General features: G+C 32.5%; 2 protein-coding genes across 2 annotated transcripts in view; one reads left to right on the top strand and one right to left on the bottom strand.

Moving 5' to 3' along the window:
- The window catches only part of LOC25495763 (probable pectinesterase 53), a 31,574-nt gene extending 16,207 nt beyond the window's left edge, over nucleotides 1-15,367 (bottom strand). The window contains exons 1-5 of the mRNA XM_013595994.3: nucleotides 15,311-15,367; nucleotides 14,907-14,983; nucleotides 9,739-9,823; nucleotides 9,148-9,249; nucleotides 7,998-8,071 (exon numbers count right to left, since the gene is read on the bottom strand). Of these exons, the coding sequence (XP_013451448.2) occupies nucleotides 7,998-8,071; nucleotides 9,148-9,249; nucleotides 9,739-9,823; nucleotides 14,907-14,983; nucleotides 15,311-15,367 (395 nt within the window). The remainder of the gene's footprint in view (nucleotides 1-7,997; nucleotides 8,072-9,147; nucleotides 9,250-9,738; nucleotides 9,824-14,906; nucleotides 14,984-15,310) is intronic.
- A 3,415-nt stretch (nucleotides 15,368-18,782) lies between these two features.
- On the top strand, nucleotides 18,783-23,543 carry LOC25495759 (mitochondrial import receptor subunit TOM20). The gene is made up of 6 exons (XM_013595990.3): nucleotides 18,783-18,970; nucleotides 19,957-20,035; nucleotides 20,661-20,830; nucleotides 20,947-20,994; nucleotides 22,118-22,207; nucleotides 23,122-23,543. The coding sequence occupies exons 1-6, from the start codon at nucleotides 18,872-18,874 to the stop codon at nucleotides 23,254-23,256; spliced, it is 621 nt and encodes a 206-aa protein (XP_013451444.1). The 5' UTR covers nucleotides 18,783-18,871; the 3' UTR covers nucleotides 23,257-23,543.
- Nucleotides 23,544-23,601: the final 58 nt, after the last annotated feature.

Here is a 23,601-nt window from a genome sequence, read left to right as displayed (position 1 = left end):
TTTTCATTAAGAACTAGATTATAGGTAAGTGCCACCTAATTTGTGTGGATTTATTGTTCCTAGACTTGCTAACGATATTATTTTCTTAAATATGGTTTTGGTTGCTCTCTAGGTCTCCTTTATCTCGATTTAGTAATAGTTTGAATAAGAACCATTATATACAAAATATCTTTTCAGGCTTTTCTTCTATTTGTCCACATGTGGAGGAACAATAACACCAAGCAACAAGTATTGCACCAATGAAAGTGAAAATCCAGCAAACATAGAATTGATCACATGTTATGCAAAGATATGATTAATTGATGGTTCGATGAAAGCGTGGCACGGTGGACATGGCCATTAACAAAGTATTTTACTAACCAGCTGCAAGGCTGCAAAAGGACAACACGACGAAGAGAACAATATAAGTCATTCCAAATGTTAATACTTACATCTACTCCATTATGCAACACCTCCATTTGCTTCTCTCTTTCTCTCAGTTGGTGTCTTTATTGCATTAAACTTCTTTTTTATATATCTATTGAGGAAGTAGTTGGTTGTGGAGTTTTTTTTTTGTTGATGTTTTCATTTTGGTGGACTGTCATAACAGTTTGTGTGTGGCTGTTATGCGGGAACCATTGCTGTTTGGGAGTGTACACAGTTAGGCTTAGAAAGGATGGGTTAGTTATGGCGGTGCCTACGGGATGTTATTAGAATGGCTTTCCTATTTTCCTTGGTTGCATACACTAGCATCATGTTACCTTTCTGGGTTATTAGTATGGAGCTTTTTTCTTGGGCAAGGTGGTTTTTGGTGTACCGTATATATGCGGCACCTTTTTATGTTTCGTTCTTTTCATTTTTATCCGCAAGTGGTATGGCTTTCGTACAACTCGACGCGAATAATATTAGCTGATTAAAAAACAAAGATTCTTCTCTATAATATCGAATCAACAAAAGTTTTTATGTTTTTTTTTTAGAATTCTTTTGTATCTTTCATTGTGAATTTTATTTTTCCGACAATTGAGAGGGCAAAAAAAAGCATAAGGAGGTTTGGTTTTGGATATTTTTATTACAAGCACATGTTATAAAAATTCAAGGTGTGATAAGAAAAATGGACCTGTTGCCATATATTATAGTTGTTGGTGATTTCATATTTTTACTTTGATATGTTATAGTTGTTGGAGTTACTAGACATTGCATCCATATTTTGTTGTGTATAACTATAATCTATTGATCTCAAATAAAAACTATAGTCTATCGATGATGGCCTAACTAAGTTGACAGGTTTTACTTGACATTGGCTCGAAAAATCAAATTGATAATTGTATGAGAAAATTATTCATTTGAAAAAATGGAAGTATACAGCATGTAGAACAATTTTGTCAAGGGATTGTGGAACTTCAAATGTAATTAGTATTGGCCTTACCAAGGGATTATGACTTCATATTATAGTCGATTCTATAAGCTGCTGCAACAATTTTGGGAATCATAATAAAAGTGAATTTTAATAGAGTTTAAGCCATTTATGCAATGCTCCATAAGTTGTTTACTTTTGGATGTCTATATTTGTTGGTTTTTGATTGAAAAAAATGAAACTATTGGTTAACGGAAATTACCACACTACACTTTTTTTTACATTGTACTTTAGTTCTTTTTTAACAAAACTATGTATATAAGTATATTTTTAAAATTTGGTACCTATTAGATACCTTTTTAGGAGAGAATAATTTTCAGTGAACTATTGCATTTAACTAATGTGAATGTATTACAACTCATAAGACCTGTGCAGTGCACGGGTTATCAATCTAGTGGTCAATGTATCATTGCTTAAAGATTAAAGTTCTAACTTTATTAAAAATTGTGTAATCAAAATATTAAAAAAAATTACATGCAATTTATCAATTGTTTTTATTTTTAAATCTTTAACATAAAGGGATTGTGCATACGTTAGCATAACCCTTCTTTTTTATTCTATTGTTTCTTTTTCTACATAAAACAACTTGTTAGCCTAACCCTTCTTTTAATAGTTAAAATCCCACTAGGTAAATGTTATTCAAATCTTTAGTAGTTCACATGTGATTGGTCAGCCAACATGTTTATTTTGTTTCTTTGCTATGCATTATTTATGTGTCGCAAAAGGGATGAGATCACAAACGAAATGCAAAAGGAAAGCACAAACATAGGATAGTTTATCCTCTTAGTATTGACATCAAATATATACCCCTTCTCATGCCATATTTCTCTAAGCTAGACATTTGCAACAGTTCCCTCATTATCGAAGATATGTGTCGTCGGATTACTTTGTGACGGTTCAACCAATCATCGTAGAGAATATTGCAAGGGTTTCTTTAAAGTCGATAAACTCTTAGTTCTTTTCCCTTTCGGTTGAAAATTGAAGAATGACAAACAATTGGTTTTGTTGTTCGTTTGTTAACAACCATTTTCTCTTAGTTCATATTTTTTATGTCAACTTCGAACAAACTCAACCCGATGATGAGTGGTTGATTTGAGCTTGATAATAAGGCCTATGAGAGGTAACACTAACAAAATTGCTATAAAAAAATGCAGATAAATGATATTTTTGTTAAGCAGCACAGTGACAAAAAAATTCACTCTTTAATGTAAATATGTGGAAATGAAGATTTTAACTTCTTCCTCTACATATATAATACAATGTCTCTACCACCTGCGTTATGTTCATTGAGACATAATTAAATGATATTATTGCCCATGAAGAGCTAGAACAGCATAAAGAGTATAGTTTTACAACATCAAGAGCCAGAGTGCAATGGATCTAAAATTATGTCAATATATTTTAGACTAATACCTCAAATTCGTCCTTGAATTTTCAAAAATCAGCCAAATTCGTCCCTAAATTTTGCAATGTTCAAAACTGAAAGTATTTCACTTTTATTTAAAAAAAAAATAAAAAATAGTTTTGACTACTTACTTAGATATTTTGTCACTAACATTACATTTGTTCGAGCATAATTGTACTTGGCCCCTATACAAGGTCTTGAATTCAAGCATGATGGATGTAAAAAACATGACTGAGAGGGAAGACCCATTAATAGTGGCCAACCAAGTTCTCATATGAAGACCAGTTATTTACAAAAGTCAATGAGCGTTATGAGAGTCTAGCTCTATGTATTAGACCCAACCTACGTTAATTTTGAACAATGTAACTATACTTGCTTTTGTACAAATCAATTTGAAGGTAATGCTAACAATTATTGTTAAAACATTGATCAATGAATTACGAGAAATAGTTTTTGCATAAAGAATGATGAATTTGTTAATTGTCAAATTTCAACTATTTTCTAAAGCAATATTTATTTTTCTGACTTCATTAAACATAGCATGACACTTATTGTGTTTGAAATGAAGAAATTGGTCATTTCTCTTGATAGGATATGCCAAGGAAGGTTAGAGAGAGATATAAAACTCATGGATCTCATTAGAGTTGGAAATAAGGTGGGTTGATTTAGATTTTACAAGACCTAAATATGATATACAAAATAACTTGACATAAGTTTGACATGTGGTGTGATCTACAAAATAATTTATAGTGATGGGATTTTGACCCTTATTTTTTTTTTGTGTGATTGTTAATTTGTGGTCCCTATTCTCAACTCATGTAGTCTGAATTCTTCAACTCCTCTCACTAGTAAAATAAAAACTATGACTATTCTATAAAGAAAATAGAGGAAAATTGAAACAGTATAGTAGTAAATTTAAGTATAGCATAAACCATGATTAGAGTAGACTTTCTTTTCCAACTCAATAGTGAAAAGACATTTTCACATAAATAACAAACATATAAAATATAAAATTAAATAAAAAGTAACAAATAATTTATAACAAAAACTAAAAATAATAATGAAAAAATCAAGCAAATCCCATTATGTAAATGGTATTTTTCTTTTAGTAGTATGATGGGTAAAACCGCAAGTGCACGGTTCTACCGATGTAGTAATAAAAAGAGTATCGTTTCGATAGGGAGTTGTTCAATTCAATTAACTTTAGTTGATGATTAGAAGAGGTTAAATTTCAAAGTTGGGGTATTTAAACGATTGAAAGAAAATATAATAATAAAAGAGAGTCTTGGGATTATTGATCCATCATGGTGACAAACCCTTCACAAACCAAACCTTTAAACTTATAACTTTATGTTAGACCTAATTTGTAAAGACAAGTTTCTCTTTAGCCTATCACATCTCCTTTCGGTCTCAGTGAGTGTGTTCCTCTAGCAACCACGCCTATTTTCATGGTTGATTGCCTTTGGAATCCTTGAAGCTCGAAACTTTATGTGTCTGAAGGTTTGCTAGACTATTTTCATGTTTCACAATCCTTGTCTAAATTCACTTGTTCGAATATCAAAACTCCACTTTCGTTTTATGAATTGATATTTGAGATGATGAATTAACAATTATCAAACCCTCCACTTTCGCTTCTACAGTTTGATAATGGTTAGTTCATGTTAAAACGGTGAATTTAGATTAGAAACTAGGGTTACATAAAATTAGGGTTTAAGGCTTGGTTTGATTAGGATTATGTCATTAGACTTATCCAACAATCCCAAGAAAAGAGAAGTCTACTCACTCATGTTCATCGTAGACATGGAGAAGAAGAAGAAAAACATAAAGTAAATAACAAAGAAATAAAGAAAGAACTTTTATTAGAAAGACAATTGTCACTTATTGAATTCCAAGAACAAAAGATGAATTGTTATGATAGATGACTACTCTATTTATAGTCTTATGTCGACTTAAAACCTAAGCAACTATTCAGTATAATGTTCCACAAGAAACCACGGGCTTTTAGGTCAAAATAGGCAACTTGTACATGAAGCAAAAGAGGCCCTGGGAGGTGGCACGGCCGTGCCGTGCCTGCTGGTGGCACTGGCCGTGCCAAGCTTATGACTTGGGGAGAATATACTTTTGTCTTCAATCTTCGTATTTTTCACCCGAATCAGCTCCTAATCCTCTTTCTTTTGCTCAAAGACTCAATCTATCAAATATTCGTTCATGAAATATAATAATATGCAATTGAAGTAAAATAATTCTAAAAAGAAATAATATTAAAATAAAATAAACTTAAATCTAAATAAAACGAAACCAAATATTATATAAAAACCACTGATTAATGACTCATCATAGTACAAATCCCATTATTCAAGTCTTTATTTTTTAACAAAGTTAGAAATTTTTATCAGCTCAAAATTTCAGCAAGATACAAAGGCATGACCTCATGAGATATAAAGTCTTTATTGGGATGTTTTGGGTAGTTCAATTTGAATAACATACAAATTCATACATAATAAGGTATGAAATCATGTGTTGTAGAAGAATGACCACAGTGCATATTTTTAGTTAATTTGTGGTGTGTGCTGCAATGTACAAAACATTGTTTTTTGCTCAATGGATAAAACACATCTTAATCTTTATGTTATATTCTACTATTTAAGCAAAGCAAAATAAACACACAAGGATGTTGGAAACTATAGTTCATGCTTTTTTGCTTTTTATGAACTTGTTCATTTGTTTCTCAATGGGTTTCTCATTGGTACTACTAGACTAGTACATACAATATTTATTCGAACATTATGAATGAGAAAAATATGATTGAGAGGGAAGACCTATTAATAGTGGCGAACCAAGTCCTTAAATGAAGACTAATCATTGACAAAAGTGGGAGAACGGTGCATATTGGTCCCATTGCTAGTTAATTTGTGGTGTGTGTTACATCAAATGGACAAAACTTATTTCTTTTTTTGCTCAATGGATAAAACACATTTACCTAATTTTTATGTTATTATACTATATTATACTGTTTATGTTTGGAAGCATTGCAAAATAGACACACAATGATGTTGGAAGCTATAACCATCCAATCCATAATCTTTGTTTTAGCTAACTAATTGAAAGAATTTTTATTTGACCAAAAAAAGAAAAAGAAATTACACTTTCTTCTTTGGAAGGGTATATAGTTTACACTTATTTTGGTCAATTTTTTTAATAAAAATAAATAATTCATTATAAAAACCCTTCAATTAATTTTTATTAAAAAAATGTTTTTCACGTTACGCTTCTCTATCAATTTCATCTATATCTTCATCAAATTAAAAAAAATCATATTCATTCTTTAATCCATCTTCTTCATCCACGTCATCAATTTTTTTTTATAAAATAAAAAACTGATTATAAAAATCCTTTATTTAAGATTGAAACGCCATAAAAAGAGTAACGGTAAAGGTGTCCTAGCTAGACTTTGGGTGATAGCTAGACCACCATAGCCATCGATAGAGAGCACGACCTCGCACGGTCAATGCAACCCCGTCATCTTAGCCACCTCGGATTTTTTGGTCCCACATAAATAACTTTCGGTACAAGGATCCAACGTACAATAGACATTGTCTCCGTCGAAAAGTGAAAGCTCCATCAATGAAAGTATCAAATGATATGATCCAATTTGAATGTGAATCATACTCTTGAATTTAGAGAGAAATTTAGAAAAGCAAAACGATTATTTTTTTATTGATTTTAATCATAAAGCAAAACAATGCTTATAATAATATAAGCTCGTAATTCATATTAATTACTGATTTGTAATGGTGCTGCAGACCTTTCGGATGTAGTTTCATACTAGGTGGTTATGATTATGACAGAGAAGGACCACAGTTGTACATGTTCGAACATTCTGGTGTCGCTTATGTGAGACCTTTTATTTGATCGCAATGTCTAGACTATTAAAAACCGTCGCAATTCATGTGCGTTTTTTGTAGTGATCGTTGCCTGAGCTACCATTATTATTTTTTGTTTGTTTGTAATTCTATGTGATTTTGTGAGCTGATTTGTTTGTATTGGTATTTGTTTTAGAGGTATTTTGGAGCTGCAATCGGGAAGGGCAGGCAGGCTGCGAGAACGTAAGTGGATCTATAGATATAGACCTGTTTTCATGGGCGCCGGGGTTCAAGTGATTCTAAAAGTGTGATTAGAATCTCCGGTTTGAAATTTTGCTATTTAGTTTTTACACTTGCATTAGTCTTTTGGACCTGCCTCCCATGTCATTCTTCTCATGCAATGACCTAAAACCTTTCCAGTCAATTGAATTTCGCATCTGTTTAAAACTGCTCCAGTTACTTAAAACACACGATTTTGCCTCGTCTCACTGTGAAATATCATATCCTAAAAACTGTAGCTTTGAATTTGACATACATCTACCCTTAGTTGACCGTGAAAACAAACACATATTTCATTAACTTATATTATGTGCTGGACCCTGAAGAGCTTCTAGAAGAAGTTAAGACAGCAGCCAAAGTAACTCTGGAAGAAATGGATGCTGATTAAAAGATTAAAATTATGTATCCTGAATTATGGAAAATTAAGTGTGGCACCTATCATGCTTAGTGTTGTTAATCACGGATTGCGGAAAATAGCAGTTTGTTCAAATTCTGCTACTCTAAAACGTTATATAGTTCTAGAAGATTTTCGAACCTAAAGCCCTATAAATACTCCATATTCAAATACCACAGGGAAAGTAATTTAATAGCGCTGAAAAACTAGAGCCATTCCTATCATACACGATTTGTTCAAATTAAACACTTTTCCCAATGTCTACCATTGCATAAAAGTTGAAAAATCCAAATGTTACATCATTCTAAAGTCCAAAACTTGCATCTATTTTTTCTCAATTGATTCAATTCCAATCAAATTATCATCACTGAACATATATATAACTATGGACAACATGCCAATTATGTGTTCTCAACTAGTGCTGTCAACCTCGTAAAAAATAGCGTGTTTTTTTTTTTAATTCCACTACACTATAGTGTTATGGTGCTGGTGGTGGGATGAATAGCTCTCTTAGTTGAGCTAAGCGATCAAATAAGTTAAGGAGCAGAGTATAAGGAAGGGTGGTTTCGCATATTGGTAAGGATAATAGGACTGTTACTTCCTGGTTTTTCGGCTCATTGTCCCACAGATTATGTCAACTTTATCAGACCGCCTTCCACTGACCTCGAAGCCTGAGAAAGAACCCACTTTGCTGCCCTATCTTCCGTCCCATAGTCTTTCTTAGATGTAAAAGCAGTCTGTTAAAATACAAATTAAAATGTCTCAAGTTTACATATATTCACAATACAAGAAACCCTAATGCCTTGTAATTATCGAATGCAAAAATGATCCATATCTTCATTTCCATCTTTCCACCATTCATTTTCTAGGAAGAAGGAAAGAACAACACAATAGAATCAAATCAAACTAACTAGTTCTTATCGTTCACATTACCGTTCCGATGCTATGTATGAATCAAATTCACTCTTGCATGTTTGGGTGTCATACTCAGTGGTTACGACAGAGGTGGACCAATGTTCTGCTGTCTCTTATGTGAGTCTACTTAATTTCATAGCAATGTCTTGACTTTTGTTGCCTGAACTACTAAGATTTTTTTACTTTTTGAAGTTCCATGTGAAGTTAATGGCTTCATATTTTTATGAAACCAAACATGTCTTTATTTTATCTTACTCTACACATCATTTCATTTTTCATACACAGGATTAAAAGTATTTGGTTTCAACTTATTTCCATAATTCCATTTGTACGTCAAATTAAAAGCTACAATTTGTAGCTTCTGATATTTCACGGTGAGACGAGGCAAAATCGTGTGTTTAAGTAAATAGAGCTGTTCTAAGCAGATGCTAAATTCAATTGACAGGACAAGTTTTAGGTCATCGCATGATGACAAGAATGACACGGGAGGAGGGGATGGGGCCAGTGAGAGAGAGAGGAGCTATTAGACGACAAAAACTGTGTACTGACTTGCTTGGTATGTTCCATGGGAGGCTCTACATTCATAGACAAAGGGTTCTAGAGGTATATAGTGTGCTTCTTTCAATGGTAGAAATCAAAGTTTTCAAAACTTCCATAACAAACAAAAGGTATGAAAACACACTATATTTAGAAAGTCACATACTAAAGAAGATTATAGCAATAGAGTAGTGATGGTCTAGTAGAATTTCAATGATAAATTTCATAAAGTTTTCTTGGGAGGACCTACATTCATACACTTGCTTATCAGTAGTATTGTAAGTCGAAAATCTTATCAGTAATGTTGTCAATCACAAATGACATAAAAATAGAGATTTACTCGAAGTACACCATGCCTTACCTTTTCATGTTGACGGTTTGATTCCTCACACACCCAGCTCATTTCAAGCTCGAAATCTTTATCCTTTGCCTCGTCATGAACTCCATATATACAGTTTGGCAACTGTCATATAAGGAGTAGTGTGCATTGGAAAAATATTCCATCTTTTTTATATTTTTCTTATATTCTACGAGTTATCAAATATGCCCTAATCACAAATTGTAACCAATTGGTACATACAATAAACACATGAACATGTCTAAATACAAAGTTGGTCAAGTTTCACATTCACATTAAAAACATAAAAATTATGACAAACACTGGAAATAATCAAGCTACTTACATCTTATCTACTTCAATAACTCCTTGTCGGCAGGTCAAATCGGCAAGCTTCAACTTTTCAATCTCTCTGCCAAGACATTAGCAAGATAACATTGTAAGACAAAATTCTGATGTCGAAACTAATGCAATACAGCATAAGACAGAATCAAATAAACGCTAATCAAATTTGTGCACATACTTATACCAAATTCTTGCATTTTAGGTTTATACCCTCCCTAGACCAGTGGCAGCAACCTCGTACAAAAGAAAACTTGCATTTCAAAAGAAAACCATCATAGGTTTCAAAATACAAAGGTGCACATAACTAGCCACGTGATCAGCAAGTTCCTTGACAGGAATTGGATCACCGTACACGCTGAAAAGTAATTTATGCCAGAATAAACATTCTTTCTATTCAAAATTTACACGCAAACATCTATGAAAACCTCGGAATTATGAGATCTATCCTTATAGGCCGCCTTCCGTTTTTAGGAATACTACGATGCAAGGAACCGGGAAAACTTGGACTCTCACACCAGCGTGAACATTGTCAGGCTACATGTAATTGGTTTCTCTCGAACCTCATGCAACTATAATAATCGTAACGCGGTTAATAAGAGCTTATAATAACCTAAAACGATTTGATGTTTTCTTTACAATAAGGTTGAGTACAAAGGAAAAAATACAGTTGAATCATTACTTAGGGTTTCAATTAGTCACCCTAAAATATAATTTACAAGCTGCACTTTGAATTGTTCATTATTTTAAAAGAACCCCAGGTAGAGGAATTTTGTTTGAACAAAGTGGAAGTATGAGACTTGAAGCATATACAGATCCTAACTTTGAACGTTCAATTGTGGATAGGAGATCAACTACAGGATATTGCACTTGCGGGAACCTTGTGACTTGGGGATATGTGAACAACTATGGCTAAAAAGCGTCTTGGACATCAATAACTTTGAAAGAATTGGGGACCTGGGAGTGTCCTCCCTCCTCCTCAAGGTCTCAAGTTCAATTCTCTCCAGTGCCAATTTGGGTGGGCTAATTTAGCTTCTTCAAAAAAAAAAAAAAACTTTGAAAGAATTGTTTCCGAGATGGGAATGCTAGATTCTACCCCCGTAAACCTAACCTTACTTGACAGTACTTTCATCAAGTGGAAAAAGTTAACAAGTAAAATTTGTGGTAAATGTAAACTCCAGAGCTAGTGGAAATGATAACCCTCCTTATTAGGGCTGGAATGATTCGAGTCGATTCAAATTCTTCTAAGCTCGACTAGATAAGAATTGGTTCAGCTCAAAACTCGACTTGAGTTCTAAACAAACATTTTTTTAGCTCAAGTTTAGCTCGTTTTAAGTTCACAAGCAACTCGATTCATCTCGTTTACGTTCAGCTCGTCGACTCAAATCATATAATTCAAAAATCATTTTTCTATATCTTTGATCTTTTAATTTTCCTTTTTAAAAAGAAAAGATTGAATTAAATAAAAAGTCATCACAAACATATATTGTTTAAAAGACAGACACAAATACAAAGTTATACTTGCATAAGTATGCAAATAAATATAGAAAGCTAAAAATATAGCAAGATACAAACAACCAAAAAAAAAAAAAAATACAAATAAGCACAATAAAACCAGTACACGTAACACAGACAAAACTCAAGGTAAAACCACAATTAAAATTGAGAGTATCCTAAAAAAAGAAGAAACTCTTCCATTTCCACACACATAAACGCACACAGATTTACAGACATATAATCGAGTCAACTCATGAACCAATTGAGTTGAACTATATATAGTACAAGTTTAACTCATTTAGTTAACGAACAAAATTTTATGTTCATTTAGTTCATGAATCAAATTCGACGAGTTAATTGTCGAGTCGAGTTTCGAACTATATTCGAGTTGATTAATTGATTCATTAGTGGAGTATATTTTTAAGAGATCAAATGAATTCCGAACGAGTTAATTGTCGAGTTGAGTTCCAAACTATAATACATCAGGTTCCATTGTTCCAACAACCATGACTTATCCAACAACTACTCTCAAAACCAAGAAATTCTGATCAAATTATATATAAACAAATAACTTCAAACCAGACTGCATTACTCAAATATAAATTTAGCTTCATATTAATATATATATATATATATATATATATATATATATATATATATATATATATTATGTGAATTGTTAGGGTAACAAAGTACCTGAAATATCCCGGGCCAATGGATATGACGACCCTTCTATCCGCCACCCCTTTGGCTAACAGTTAGAATTATTATTTTTTGGGGTTCCGCATCCCTCAAAATGGGATCAATATCCTCACCCCCAACAGTTACCCGTTAAACATACTAAAAGGCTTAATTTAAAGGAAATTACAAAAGCTAGTAATTGGATTTGGAGCTTCTTTGTTAACACAGTTTTTTGCCTTTTGAATAAAACATGGATTGCAAAACGAATAAAAAAACATAGGCTTAGTAGTTTAAAGTAGCGCGCTCGCGCTGATAGTGAAAAAAATGTAGAAATAATGAAGCAAAAACTTGAGAACAACCATAATTTCTGAGAAAGTTGTAGATTTTTAAAATAAGAGTGTAGTTGAATTCTTATCCTAAGGCTTGGCTTAAATAAGAGATATATAAGAGAAGAAGGCTTCCAAACTAAATTTTTAAGAGTTTGTTTGTTTGATAAATAGAAGAGAACAAATGACTGCTAAATCAGCAAATCAAGTTTGTCTTGGTCTAGTTCTATAAATGGTTTAACTAGTCAGTAATTAATAATAATCTATCTATAAAATGAGATAAAGTTGTTGATTAAGCAGCAAGAAATGAACTTTTTACCAAGTAAATCAGAGAAAATACTCCATGTCAGAATTAGAATTATCAAGCAGAGTAAGTTCCCTGATTTACTTGATAAAAAGATCATTTCTTGCCGCTTAATCATAGGATCATTTTGGTCAAATCACAGGAATTAAGAAAGTTGTTAGTAATATTAAATTTGTTTGTATCTTTACATTTTTATCGTTAAGAGAGTGAGTTAGTTTATGTTTTCAACATAATATTGATTGTTGATTGAAGAAAAAGATGTAAAATAAATATGGATATATACACACGCACGCACACGCGCACTCACAAACACACACACATATAACCAAACAAGCCAAAGTATATATAGTTCAAATTCAACTAATTTAGTTAACGAACAAAATTTTCACCTCATTTAGTTCATGAACCAAGTTCAACTAATTGATTGTTGAGTCGAGTTCCAAACTATGTTCAAGTTGATTAATTGTCCAAGTTCAACAAAAAAACCAACTTGTGAAGCCTATGAATTTTTTATGGATGTTCCCATTGCTCTAGTACAAGTTATGAAATACATCTTTTGGGGTGAATATTTTTAATCAGCGCCCATTTCTTAAAGAGCTGCTTTGCCGGCTGTCTCAGCGCCTATTTTTAATCAACTCTTCAAACACTTGGATGCATTTTTTTCCTAACAAAAGCAAGTTTTTACCGATATTAATTGAGTATGTGTTTTTTTACCAAGTTCGACTAAGAGTTAGATGCACATCCAATTCAAATCTACCGTTTGTAGCTTCTGATATTTTACGGTGAGAAGAGTAGAAGACACAAAATCACGTGTTTGAAGTAATTTTACATAGATGCTAAATTCAATTGACTGGACGAGTTTTAGGTTATTGCATTAGAAGAACGACATGGGACTAGGGTAGGGTCAGAGAGAGAGGAGCTATTAGAAGAAAAATAAAAAACTGTCGAGTGACAAGCTTGCTATGTTCCATGAAAAAATCTACATTCGTGAACAAAGGATGCAAATTAACAGAAAAGATTATAGCAATGACGCCGTGATGGTTCATAAATATTCCGTAAATAAATTTCATAAGGTTTTTGTGAGGTTGAAATGCAATATGTAAAACAATTTTCGCGCGCATGCGCTTGCTTATCAATAGTGTTGTCAATCGCAAATCACATAAAATAGTGATGTGTTCAAATTCCACTACAATATAGCGCTACAGAATACCCTTTTAAGAATTACATGGTATTATTGTATTGCCTTATTCAAGGTTTTATTCAATAACTCTTACTTGCAAATGCTAATCATGTTTTTAATCCTTGATGCTTCACTATGTAAATTCCATATATAATCCTTGATTTAAAGTAATTGAGAGGAAAATATGTCATTGAATATAAGTAACTCAAAGTACAACCTGCCTTGTCTTTTCATGTTGGCGGTTTGATTCCTCACAGACCCAGCTCATTTCGAGTTATCCTTTGCCTTGGCATGAACTCCATATACTGCTAGTGCTTGGCACATATAATTGAAAAAAAAATGGTAAAGTTTCACATTAAGAATATTAGAAGTAACAACAGACATTTTTATATTGAAAAAAGACATTTTTACTAATTGAAATATCTTACGTCTGGTCGACCCGCATAACCATTATTTTTTATATTTATCAAAATATCATAATCAATTTTACACCATGCTATTGCACAAAGGAAATGGAGATGGTGCGGAGTTACACGAATAAACCTTGATCATATTTATGCACATACTTATACCAAATTATTGCATTTTAGGTTTATACCCTCCCCAGACCAGTGGCAGCAACATCGTACAAAAGAAAACTTGCATTTCAAAATACACATTAAGACTGGGAAGCAGAAAAAAAATTCACTCCAGAAGGGCATGATGGTTGAGGTACACATATATCAACCACTCTAATAATTATTATCCTACATATAAGCTACACATAGTAAGAGATCTATGCAATATTGGCTCCTATCTTGCTCAACCTTCAACAGCTGATTGTTAAAATGTACAGAGGTGCACATAACTAGCCACGCAATCAACAAGTTCCTTGACAAGAATTGGGTCACCGTACACGCTGAAAAGTAATTTACACCAGAATAAACATTCTTTCTTTTCAAAATTTACACACAAACATTTAAGAAAAACTCAGAATTATGAGATCTATCATTATAGGTCCCCTTCCGTTTTTAGGCTACATGTAATTGGTTTCTCTAGAACCTCATGCAACTATCATAATCTTAACACAGTTAATAGGAGCTTATAATAACCTAAAACGATTTGATATTTTCTTTACAATAAGGTTGAGTACAAAGGAAAAAAATACAGTTGAATCAAGACATAGGGTTTCAATTAGTCGCCCTAAAATATAATTGGTCTAGCTACTACTGTTTTTCCTTGAGGAATTAAATATAGCTAAATGATGAAAATAACTGATAATTAGATTAACTTAATAACCAAAACAATGTTAACTTATTTTCCAGTGTAGGGTTTCGATTAGTCCATGTTCATCTATCCTTTATAGCATATGACAATCCAATCATAAAGATAGTGTATTAATTTAATCAGTAAACACGGTAAAATGATGTACATGTTTAGAAAAAATAAAGGGTGATCAGCGAATGGAGCAAACCAGCTGTCATAGTTATATGCTTCCGACTTAGCCCCGGCAACAATTTGCATTCCATCTGCAGCTAATCCTGCTAAGGCCTAAGATCGGAAAAAGATTCATACATACATTAAGAGAAGTTTAAACTATATCATAACAACTAGAACGTGACACATACATTATATGCTAAAGAAAACTACTAATAAAAAAAGTATCACCAATGCGCAATGTTTTCAAATTTCAACTCAGTTATAGTACATTGTCACACAAGAATAAGAATTTCATGGTACCTGCATTAAATTGGTCATTCTATAATGTAAAATTTCTTAGCTATCTCATAGGAACAACTAAAACAAATAAACATGGTAGAACACACAATAAAAGCAAGCATTAGAACAAATATCATAATAACATTTGGATTAACTTACCATCACAACCTCATCTTTGCATTCAATTCCAATAACAGTCCCGCAACAAAGCATCATATGTGTAGAGAAATTTTTACCGCAAGTAAAGTTGTCCAGTAACAAGAGAAACATAAAGATTTTGTTGTATGTTGTTGGTTTGCAATAGCGGCTTTGAAAATGTAAGAGTGGTCTATTTTAGGAAAGTGAAACAACGATGTCAACTTTGACCTTTTACATGTGACAAAAATAGTAGACACAGAAAGAGAAATGAAAAAAGAAACAACAAATAGAGACAAGAGAAATGTACATGTTGACTGAGCAAATCAATGAAGATGCTGATTGTATGTACGAACTAGAACATGTCTTCTGCAATGAATTTTGCAAGCTGAAATTCTATAGTGGCCACCGTCATGCCAAGAAGTAGCTCTATTATTAATTACTGAGACCAAATTCCCAACTTGTGAACATTTCCAAATGTCAAATGTGACCATGATGGGGCACTCTCAACACACACTTTATGGTTTACCGTTTTGACCCTTCACTTTTTTGTGTGATTTTTATCATACGAAATTGGTTTATATCTTTGTGAGTCACTCTTAAATTAGTTTCTGACTCAATTAACATTTTAAAATAATCTTATCTTTGTCAAAAGTTTTTCAATTAAGTCCATCGTCATATGACAAAAACATAGAGACAAGATCTAATCGAAAAACTTTTGCTAATATTTCAAAATAGTCTTTGATAAGGGAATTTAACACGGCTTATTAAAAAAAAAGGGAATTTAACATGGCTATCCTAGGTAAATGATGTTCGAGGTTGAAGGAGGAGTGAAGTAGTTTATGATATAGAGTTCTTTCAATCAAATTTAGAGAGGATGGTCGTATGTTGCGCATGGAAGGGGAAGGGGGATCAGTTTGGTTGAGTAATTTAATCAATACTAGTTTGTGTGTTGGAGTGGGAGTGAGAGGTTGGATAGATGATAATTATGTGTGTGAGGTAGGCGTGGAGCTTGGATTTTATTTTGGTGGGATATTTGGTTGAGATGAGGGGTCTTGAAGGATATGTTTAGCAACATTTTTTAGTTTTCTGATAATAAAATGACAATTGTGTTTGAGATGAGGCATCCAAGATGGGGTGAGAGCGGTGGGGCTTGAAATTAGCGTAGGAGGTTATCAGCTTGGGAGGAGGATCAACTAAGGGATTGTAGTGCTCCGTTGAATTCTATTTTTTGCAAGATGATGTTAATGACATGTGGGTGTGGAGTTTACATACTTCAGAAAAACATACCGTCAGGTAGTGCTCTGTTGAATTCTATTTTTTGCAAGATAATGTTAATTACATATGGAAAATTGTTGTAATCTGGAGGACACGGCCCATCTTTTTATTCATTGCAACATTTTATGATTGGTTTAGGCCTCGTCATGGTAGTTCCATACCATATCTCGTAACACATGACGTGGTTTAGTGTTTTGAGCGTTTTATCAAAATCCAAACGTGAGCTTCTTCTTTTGATATGGTTTTCCTCTGTTTAGATCATTTAGAGAGAACGAAATGATATAATCTTCAAAAATAAATATGATACTATTCACCACCTGCTTGACAAAATCAAGACTCATTCTTATTCTATATGAGTGGCTAGAGGTGAAACCTGTGAACTTTGTTTGTAGTTAGCACGTGTGGTGGATCAATCCTCTATTATGTTTGTAATTATTTTTCGTTATTTTATATTTTAAGACTCGTTATTTATGTGTATTGATTATTTTATATTTCATTATTTATGAAATTATATTTCTTCTCGTAAATGTAAAAAAGATAAGTTTCTTGTTTTTTTTTAAGAAAATATAAGTTTCTTCTTGTAGAAGAGAAACCATCATCTTTACTAAGCAAAGAAAAACCATAATTTTTATTTTTGTTTTGGTAGAAAAATTTCCTATAAATCTTGTATTAAAACAATAAAGGTACTCAATTGATTGAAATCTATGAAACATGACCCAAACACGAATACCAAACACATATCATAAACATGTCAACATTGTTAACAATTTGAGAAAATTACGTATTTCGGTGTAATCATATGTGTCGTTGTCGTGTCGATATCGGATGGCGATGCATGTCTGACATTGAGACACACCTAATGTAAAGAGTGTCAATAATAAAGTAAATAGGCAATTTCCCCCATGAAATTGTAAGTTTTGTCAATTACCCCCTGTAATTAACAAAACTTTAATTACCCCATGAAATTGCATAACGTTATGATCAAATACCCCCATGAAATTTTGCACTTATGTGCAAAATGCCCGCTGAACTTGAAAATTTATATATTTTTTTCTTATCCTTGACTTAAAAGATATTAAAGACAAACAATTAACAATTATTGATCATATAAATCTTTATGGAATGTAAGTTTATGCAGTTATTGGTCATATAAATCTTTATGGAAGGTATGTTAGTCTCATATGTTTTAAATATATACATATATAGAAGACATTTTTTTACACAAGTTGGTAATTATGTTAGAGTATCCAGTCATAAGAGTACACAAGTCTTTGATAATTGTTTGTCCATAAAAAAAATTCATAGGTTAATATCAGCAGAAGGAAGAAGAAACAAGGCTTAGCTTTGTGAGTTTGCAACTTAATTAATGATATAATTTTATAATGCATGAAATGTCATATCTATTAGCTGCAGCATGTTAAATAGATTGTGTCGGAGATCTTCTGGATGAAGCCGGTAGATCATATTATCCTGCAAAGTTATGTGATAGATATCAACTTTCTACTGCTATGACATTCTTGTCTTGGTTTATTTCAATAGCTTGATATATTTTTAATTTTTGGTTTTTAGTTTTACTTCTTTATAAAAAAATTATCTTGCTCCTTGTTGATATATTTGAAATATGAATGAAAAGGCTACACATGACAAAACCATTATTTCTTTGGCATATATTCATTCATGTTCTTGTGAATAGAATTTTGATGACAATAGTTACAATATACTACTTCAAGAACTGAATGTATGCTTTTTGGTAAGGAAAAAAAATATAAATTTTCAAGTTTATGGGGCATTTTGCACATAAATGTAAAATTTCTGGTGGGTATTTGATCATAACCGTAAACAGTCAAATGTTACTAACAAAAAAATTTGACGAAGGGGGTAAATTGAGTAACGTTATGCAATTTCATGGGATAATTGACAAAACTTACAATTTTAGAGAAAAATTGCCTATTTACTCGTCAATGATAATACAATACACCTGAAAAGACTAATCTTTCGAGATAAATATGATCGAAATGAATAACAAAACCCTCATTTTTGAACCCAACTTTTCTGATTAAATTAAAAGAGATACTTTTATCAAATACTATGTATCATTCATGTGTTCTTGAATAATTATTAGAGAAAATATGAGCTTTAATAAAAAGAAAAAGTTTCTTGTGGTAAAAGAAAAAAAACATTAATCTTGAGTTAAAATAATAAAGACACATTAATTTGATTTTCAATTTCTCACTATATACTCATCAGTCTCTTACAGCACGCAAAACCCAAAACCCTAGAAACAGAAAATTGTCTCACTCAGATTCCATGGATTTTCAACAGAACGAATTCGATCGTATCTTGTTCTTCGAGCACGCACGCAAAACCGCTGAAGCTGAATACGCCAAGAATCCTCTCGATGCTGATGTCAGTCTCCAATTTTTCCCTATTTTTTTTCATTTGTTTTTTTAAAATTATCGATTTTTTTTCGATTTTTATTTTGTGAAATTACGAAAGATTTCAACTTTATTATCATGGGTCGGTTCATGATTATTTTGTGTATATGGGTGTGTTGTTGTTAGTTTATCTTCCAGAAAAAAATCTGATTTTTTGTTGATTTAGTATAGATATTGATGAATTTTTGTAAATTTTGTTTATAATTTTTGGAATTCTTTTTGGTGTATATGAATGAGTTTGGTAAACAAAGGATGAATTGTTTTGTTGCAAATTTTGTGTATAGTTTTTGTTGTTGTATTGGAAATTCTGTGTATAATGTTTGTTACATATCGATTATGTTGGAAATTTTGTGTATAGTTTTTGATTAATTGTTGTGCTAGAAATTGTGTATAATAATTAGTACATACATATGACATAGTTGTTGTGTGGAAATTGTGTATAATTTTTGGTATACATGGATGTATTGTTGTGTTGCAAATCTGTGTATAATTCTTGGAACATATGAAGGTATATTTGTGTTGCACATTTTTGGTACATATGGTTATGTATTGTTGTGCTGCAGATTTGTGTATAATTTTGATTTTTTTTTTTGGTACATATGGATAAGTTGTTGTGTTATATTATCTGCGTATAATTTTCTGAATGTTTTTGGTACTTATGAATGAGTTGTTGTGTTGGAAATGGTGTATGATTTCTGGAAATTTTCTTGGTACATATGGATGAGTTATTGGGCTGGAGATTTTGTGTATAATTTTCGAATGTTTTTGGTACATACAGAGGAGTTGTTGTGCTGGAGGTTGTGTGTGATTTTTGGAATTTGTTTCTGGTACATATAAATGAGTTGTTGTGTTGGAATTTGTGTATAATTTTTGGAAATTCTTTTAGACATATGGTGAGTTGTTATTTTGGAAATTTTGTGTATAACTTTTGGTTTTTGTTATTTTGAATCTCTGCAGAATTTGACAAGATGGGGTGGAGCTCTGTTAGAGTTGTCTCAGTTTCAGCCTTTGCCCGAGTCAAAGAAGATGACCCTTGGTGCTTATTCTCTATATGACCTAGTCTCTTTGTTTTTACAATTTTGTTGAAGTTTTTTACCTGTGTTTTTATTAAACGGTTTTTGTGCTTTGTTTGGACTTGTGTTTAGAGGGGATTTTTTTTAGAGTTATTAAATTCCTATAGAAGAAGCGTGATGAATGCTTAGGGGCCATATAATGATACGGGGAAATAGATCTTGTATGAAAATTTTCATATATATCATGTGAAATTTCTATTGGCTGTAACACCTCTCTTTTGATTTAGTAAGCCTGCAGCTGTACCTATTTATTGGCTAATGAGAGACATAGATACTTAATTTTCACGTGCCTGCAGTATATCATCTTAAGTTTCACAATTTTGACTTGAAAAAATCTATTTGAATCCAAAAACACTGTTATTTCTGTTGATAAATTGAAACGTTCATAGTTTGAGTTTGTATTTTTTTGAGTCAGAATCACTAAGGTTAGAAATTGAGTCGTTTGATTGTATCTAATGGTTCTGATTTACTTACTGAATTGACTCATCATATTCTGACTGCAGCAAATCGGGGGGGTTATTCTTGAACTTCTGATTTTGAATATTCGTTTGTTTTCTGTGGATTTCTCACTTGAAATTTGGTTTTCAGATGCTATTTCGAAGCTGGAGGAGGCTCTTTCTGTGAATCCCAACAAGCATGACGCTCTTTGGTGCCTGGGAAATGCTCTCACTTCACAGGCATTTTTAAACCCAGATGTGGACGAGGCTAAAGTTTACTTTGACAAGGCAGCTGTGTACTTTCAACAAGCTATTGATGAGGTACAGTTTTAGTTCAGTATCGATGAATGTATCATTGAAGTGTGGGAAGTATTTTACTCGTTGACTTGTAAACATAAGTAAACATAATTTGTAACAGTGTTTTTTGTTTTATATAGGATCCTTCAAACGAACTCTACCGCAAATCATTGGAAGTGGCTGCTAAGGTATATTCGGTGATTTAATGGTTTTGTATCATATTGTCATGCGGGTTTAATTACATTTTACCATCTGTTTTATTTATGGAAGTTCTAATACCTCACTGTAATATAGAAATGACTATTGTAATTTGTTTAGCTTTGTTGAGGAAACTAACATCATTTTGGGTCGAGTTATTTGGTGTTCCCTTATTGAAAGAGTTCACTGGTGTTCCGTTTAAGATGACCAGCTTATAAGGATAATCAATAAGTGTTCCTTCTAAATAAGGACTTGTCTTAAACAAATTTTTTACTATTATAAATCTATGGTCATAGAAGAGGAATGACTGGTGTTTCCTTTTTAATGAGGTACATGTTCGATTAGATTGGGCTTTGAATTTTCAAAATGTTAGTGTGCCTAGTCTTTTCAGTTCCATGCTTTACAAAGCTGGATATGTCACCCTGTTGTGCTGTGGTTTGCAAAGTAGTTATGATATCTGCAGATATGTATGAAAGTAAGACACTGACTTGTGTGACAAGTGACTGCCATGTAGATGTAATTGCGTTGTCATGTTTCATTGTAAATGGAAATTGTTCTGCCAGAAGCCCAGAACCACATTTTTTCTCCAATTTGCACAGTTTTGTGCAACAGGGTTTTGCTTCCTAGTTCCTACCCTACCCATGTCGGATGAAAAACCCCCGTTTTTATGTCTTTGTTTTTTTCCTTGCTATGCTGAAGAAGAATCAGCAAGCAATTAAGATTAAATCGGTCTTCCTGTTAAAGAGGCCCAACCTTGAAAACCTTGTTTCTTTTAAGTGGAGGGAATGCATCAGATTTGCACCTTTTGATCTGCCTTCCTGTTCAGAAACTGAACCCTTGTTATTTCGTTCCCTTACTCTACTTTGTTGATCGTCTCTCTTGTTCCCTTTTGTATTTGTCGACTACTTTTAGGAGTTGCCGTCTTTCTTTTAGGCTGAACTGTTCCTTTCTCTGTTTGTGTTTTGGTTTTTGTAGTTTGGTCTTTTGGGAGGGTACTTCACTCCATACTCATGCATCCTTTAGTTCTACTATAAATCTTGCTTTTTCATTAACAATATCACTAACTTATTCTTAAACTAGTTACTGAATCATTTCCTTTATACCTTTTTTTAGGCTCCTGAGCTACATGTAGAAATACATAAGCATGGATTAGGTCAGCAAGCAGTAGAGGCAGCTGGTCCATCTTCTTCTGCTGGTACAAAGGTAATAACTAATAAGACATTTAAGCTTCAGTTGTTTGTCTTTACTTTGCTATCGTTTTCTATTGGTTTTTTTGCAGTAAATTCAATGCAAGTGCACAAATTTCTCGATTTCTTTCACCCCCTCATTGTATATGTTTTTGGGGTTTCACTTGGGTGACATAGTTTTTGATGACATTAGTGACATTAGTGTATTTTAGATGAAAGAGAATGATGGATGAATGATTAAAATAAATGATTTAGATGAAAGAGAGTGATCGATTAAGAGAGAGATAGGAACAATGTCACATAAAACCAATGTCACCTAATCCATGTTTTTGTTATTGATGAATTGTTTTTCACCGAGACTTAGTAACAGAAGTTCAAATGTTCTCTTTATGTGTGCTAAGACCTCTGATTGCATACACATTTAAGTACTGTTCTTGCAATGAAATAGAACAGTTAGTTGACTGGAATTCATTGTTTTCCTCATTCAAAATTTATGTTTTTTTTTTGACTTAATGTTGTCAAGATGGAGAAATTAGGTGACTTTGTTATTTTGGACACATTTTATGAGATGAGTTTGTACGATCTAGTTCTACCAACATTGATAGATCTTGATTCCATAATTAGTTTATCTGTGTGTTTTAGATCTTCATTCCCGAACTAGTGTCTTTGTGTTTTAGATTGGTGGGCGTAATAAATGCATTTTTTCCATAGATAAAATAAAACGAAGAACTAATCTTAAGTTTTCTTAGTTCTTCAGATCAATGCGTCTGTCTGGTTTCTTGTTGGATCTTGGTCTGTTACTTCTTTTTGATAAATACAGATATACAAAAATCAAGTTGTAGGGTAGATGTTAATATGGAGATATAAACTCAGTTCTTCATATTTAAGTTGTGTTTTTAATTTACACCTAATTTATTTCATTATTTTCAGACTCAAAAGAAAAAGAAAAACAGTGATATGAAGTATGACATACTTGGATGGGTAATCCTTGCTGTTGGCATTGTTACATGGGTGGGATTTGCAAAAGCGAACCTGCCACCACCACCTCCTCCACCTCCACGATAAGCGAAGTTATTTGATTTGATACATTGTTGGTTACTGAGAATCACATCTGATTTGCGCCGCCACTTATCATTTCGTTTTTGACTGTTGTAATGTTTTTCATGGTGTAACCATTTACCCTATTCATCATATGGAAGTTTATCGTATATTACTATAATTGAGTTGAGTAGTTATCAATGGTGCTTGGATGTAGAAGGGGCTAGTCCTCCCAATGAAATTGTTGATTCACTTTTAACTAAAAATATTTGTTTTCTACGGTGAAAATAAAGTGATACTTTTTCCTTAGCTCATTTGTTTGTTGTAAATATTGAGAAAACCAAAATTATTAATCGTATTGAACGGAATAAT

The sequence above is a fragment of the Medicago truncatula genome, chromosome 6 (assembly GCF_003473485.1).
Source record: "Medicago truncatula cultivar Jemalong A17 chromosome 6, MtrunA17r5.0-ANR, whole genome shotgun sequence".
NCBI classification, from domain to species: domain Eukaryota; kingdom Viridiplantae; phylum Streptophyta; class Magnoliopsida; order Fabales; family Fabaceae; genus Medicago; species Medicago truncatula.
Note: the sequence above shows the minus strand (reverse complement) of the source record. Positions and strands in the feature narration are given on the sequence as shown.